This window comes from Phalaenopsis equestris, unplaced genomic scaffold, assembly GCF_001263595.1.
Source record: "Phalaenopsis equestris unplaced genomic scaffold, ASM126359v1 Scaffold000511, whole genome shotgun sequence".
Taxonomy (NCBI): Eukaryota; Viridiplantae; Streptophyta; class Magnoliopsida; order Asparagales; family Orchidaceae; genus Phalaenopsis; species Phalaenopsis equestris.
The window spans coordinates 1,562,556-1,566,548 of record NW_018164951.1 but is presented as its reverse complement, the minus strand read 5'-3'; the positions used below and the strand labels follow the sequence as shown (position 1 = coordinate 1,566,548).

The 3,993-nt window shown below is 33.2% G+C and overlaps 1 protein-coding gene across 2 annotated transcripts in view; it reads left to right on the top strand.

Moving 5' to 3' along the window:
* LOC110028315 (2-phytyl-1,4-beta-naphthoquinone methyltransferase, chloroplastic) overlaps nt 1–3,257 on the top strand; it is a 19,895-nt gene extending 16,638 nt beyond the window's left edge. For both annotated transcript variants that reach the window (XM_020730110.1, XM_020730109.1), the window contains one exon: nt 2,903–3,257. In XM_020730110.1, the coding sequence (XP_020585769.1) occupies nt 2,903–3,003 (101 nt within the window). In that variant the 3' untranslated portion in view covers nt 3,004–3,257. The remainder of the gene's footprint in view (nt 1–2,902) is intronic.
* Nucleotides 3,258–3,993: the final 736 nt, after the last annotated feature.

The window sequence follows — 3,993 nt, the reverse complement described above, 5'->3', positions numbered from 1 at the left end:
TATATCTTTGATGAGTAGTATTTTTAAAAAAATTAATTGACTAAAAAGGCTACAAATATTTATAATCAATTTAAAAGATTAATTAAGAAAATATAATAAAAATTATTAAAATAGATTCAAATGATGTTTTAATATAAACAATAATTTTTAAATCTTGCCCCAACCCTTAACATCTTATGATCTTAACATCTTATGACTATGTGCTTAGGGTTGTCAAAACGACTCTTTGTTTGTGAACTGCTCGTTTTGACTCGCTAAGCAAAAAACCCGAACACGAACACACTTTTTGAGCTCGAAATATAAACGAGCAGAATAGGAGCTAAGCTTGGGCCGCGTGTTGGGCTCGTTTACACCCCTATTCTTAATTACACAATTTTTAGTCGTGTTCCATTGATGTTTGTACATATATAAAATGATATTGATATGTTATTAATATAGTAAAGTTCTTTGAATAAAATTAAATATTTTTATTGATTTATTAAACGCTTGACTGACATGTATATTGCTTCATTTTCTCTTGTATTAGTGTAGTTTTTAAGCATAAGTATTCACTGACTTGTTTAGTTCACTGTTATTTCTGAACTAACTTTTCAGGTTAATTAAGTGATTAAAAAATGAACGATAAATGAGAAAACATTTATAGAAGACGCGGATAACCGATAACGAAGTAATTTAATTATATTATTTTAATTTATTTCGATTAAAGACTCTTTCATCAGTTAAATAGTAGCTGAATATAGAAAATTTAATTCACACCGTTCGACCGTCTGTTCCCGCCTTGGTTAGTTACAAGCCCCGGGCCGGGTCGTGACATTAAATCTTATTGAAACAATTCTTAACCAAGCTCCTTGGGTGATGCAACACAAGAGGGAATGTTTGCAAACATCATTCTGCATTTATCTCTCAACAATTATTTTCTCTATTTTTTTCCTCTCCCACCTCTTTGGTTGGCTTGTGTGCTGTAGAATTATGGATGAAGTGGTTTACTGTCCTTTCTCATACTACTGTTACCGTTGCTAGTTTTCTACATGAATTCCTTTTGTTGTTTGCCTTCACGGATTGTTGCTTTTGTCTCCAATCCACAAGGGAAACTGGGAGGATCAGCTGCTGTAGAGAACTTTTATTGCCATCTATAATTTTCCAAAGCTGAATTTCCACAAGGAACATGACATTTGATAGATTGAGGTGAAACTTGTGAAAAAAATGAGGCTAAGTTGTGTAATGCCTGTAAATATAGAGAGAGGGAGCGAGAATGAGAAACGGAGCAAGGGAGAGCAACTTGGGCTATCAATTTGGCTCGTTGTTCGTGAACAGCTCTTGTTCGGCTTTGTTAAGCAGCTCGTGTTCGGCTCGTTAAGCAGCTCTTAAGCCTAACGAGTTGAACACGAGCAAATTTTTTAGCTCAAAATGTAAACGAGCCGAACACGAACAACAGTTTGTTAGCTCGTTTCGGCTTGAAATGGCTCGAAAAAAAAAATTATATAACTTTTTATATAACAATATATTACATATATTATTTATATAATAATATATTATATATATTTATGTCTAAGCTTAAATCATAACACCTCATGTGGCAATGTGGTTAGTGTCTTCTTTTGTATAGATTTGATCCATGTTCGAATCACACAATTTACATCTATTTTTCTCAATTTTAGTTTAACGAGCCAATTTCGAGCAGAACACGAATATTTAAATCGAGCCGAACACGAACACACTGTTAACGAGCCGATTTTGAACACGAGCTATTTCGAACAAGCCGAACACGAGCCAAGCCTGAGCTCGCTTAAGCTCGGCTCGTTTACAGCCCTAAGAGCAACACCGACATCAAGAGATTTAGAGCGAGTGAGCCGAGGAAGTGATGGCATAGGCTTGAGCGTTAAATCTACCAAGACCTCAAGCAGATGCATACATAGCTACCATGACTTGAAGCATAAAAAGATAGAAATTAAAGTTGGTAATTTTGTATTTTTAGAAGTTAGGCATTTTATTGACATTACTATATTTAGCCATTGTGGGAAGTTGTATCTTTGATATATCTTAACATTAGAAAAAATAGAAATGATTGATAAATTTGTATGCATATTAAAATTATCGGTATATATTTTTAATATGCAACATAGGTGTTGATGGTTAGAAAATAATCAAAGTGCCACAGAATTAAATTGATGTACAAAATACTTTGACACAGCCTTTTTAGAATTATGGATGATCAGGGATGAACTGCAAAAAGTTGTTATTATGTTTTTGATGACTATATGAATACTAATTCTCCATGGAGAGTTAATTGCACATCGAAAGAGTTAATGCAATACATACCACTAATTAGGCTGATTTAGCCCGTAAAATTTCAATTTGCTCTAGGCCAATTAGGAGTAGACCATTATAGAATTAAATTGGACCTACTTTAACGTCTCCTAAGGCCTATTTTTTATTGTTTTCAAAATTTTCTTCTTTTTTAAGTTGATTTATTTTTTAAATTTAATTATTCTCTTTACAATATATGATAAATTTTTTTGTTAGGGTTGGATTTAATTTCAAAAAGAAATAAATTTTGAATATAAATTATTTATGCTTGTCCTCTTTATTTTGAGGTATAGGGAATGATAATTTGTATTCAAATTGAACATTGATGAATGAAATTTGATTGTTTGTGAGGCCAGTTGAGTACTCCTTAAATCCAAATTATCTGATCAAATTGTTCCAAATTATGCACCCAAATTTCTTCCTCTCCCAATCTCCATCATTGATTCAGCATTCCTTGAACAAAATTGCCTCAAAGCTCCTATGCTCTAGCTGTTGGAGTTGCATAATTCAGCCTCAAGAATTGGCGTTGCCAGACCTTTCGTTTAATATCATTTCCCTGGTTCTTATCTAACGTATATATGTTCTTAACTCACAGGAAAGGAACTGGAGAAACTTGCTAGAGAAGTGGGATTTTCTGATGCTAGGCATTATGAAATCGCTGCAGGGCTTATGGGGAACTTGGTTGCTACTCGATAGCTGCTAGAACGCTTTATCTTACATTCATCACAAGAGCTATAAAAAGGTATTATAATTCAGTTTCCGGTATCCTTACCAATAGAGTCTGCTAGGTGATGAACTGTTTTCTTTTTTTAGTTATCATGTATTGGTTTGATGTTTTCTTATGAATTTATTGGGATGGCGTAGTGCACTGTTAGAACATTTTTTTTTTTTCCGATGAGACAATGTTATGTTAATAACTCCAACACCAAGTGCTATAATTGAAGTAAAACGAGGCATATTTTGTCTGTTACAATTTGGATGCATAGTTTGTCTGTTACTTGAAGGACTAAAGGCTTTAAATTATAGGATTTAAATAGTCCTATTACTTAAGATCATAATTAGTAGGGAAATAGCATTTAATAAGAATAATATGATTTGCATAAAATCTAATAATGCAATTAGTTCTAGTCAATATGAAGTAAGAAACTGATTAGAAGAAAATATGAAATAAGCTGGTGTCTTCCAAAATCGAAGCAGATAACCAGGAAGCATCTCAGTTTGACTCAAACCATAATAAGCTGACAGAATAACCATTGTATCAAGAAATTGCACCTATTTACATCTTATCAAGAGTTAGATAAAAAGTTATTACAAATAATGAAATAGCAATATTAAAAGCTAGATTAGTAGCGAAATAATATCTTCAAAAGAAGAGAATAGAGTACATACAAATGTTCTCACTTGTAGTAAAACATGCCAGTTAGAATATTAATCAGACAGGTGGCCTATTTTGATTGGGAGATGGAGCAGCGATATATCAAAACAACCTTCCTACAAGCTGCTATTTTTTTTTTCTTTGGTTTTGTGGTGGTTCAACTTATTGAAAGTTAGCAGATTGTGATTTTATCTAAAGCTGAGGCAGAATACATCGTAGCAATAGAAGCCATGAAAGAAGCTTTGTGGTTCCATGGACTGTTGGAAGTAGGGCTGTAAACGAGCCGAGCTTGAGCGAGCTCAGGCTTGGCT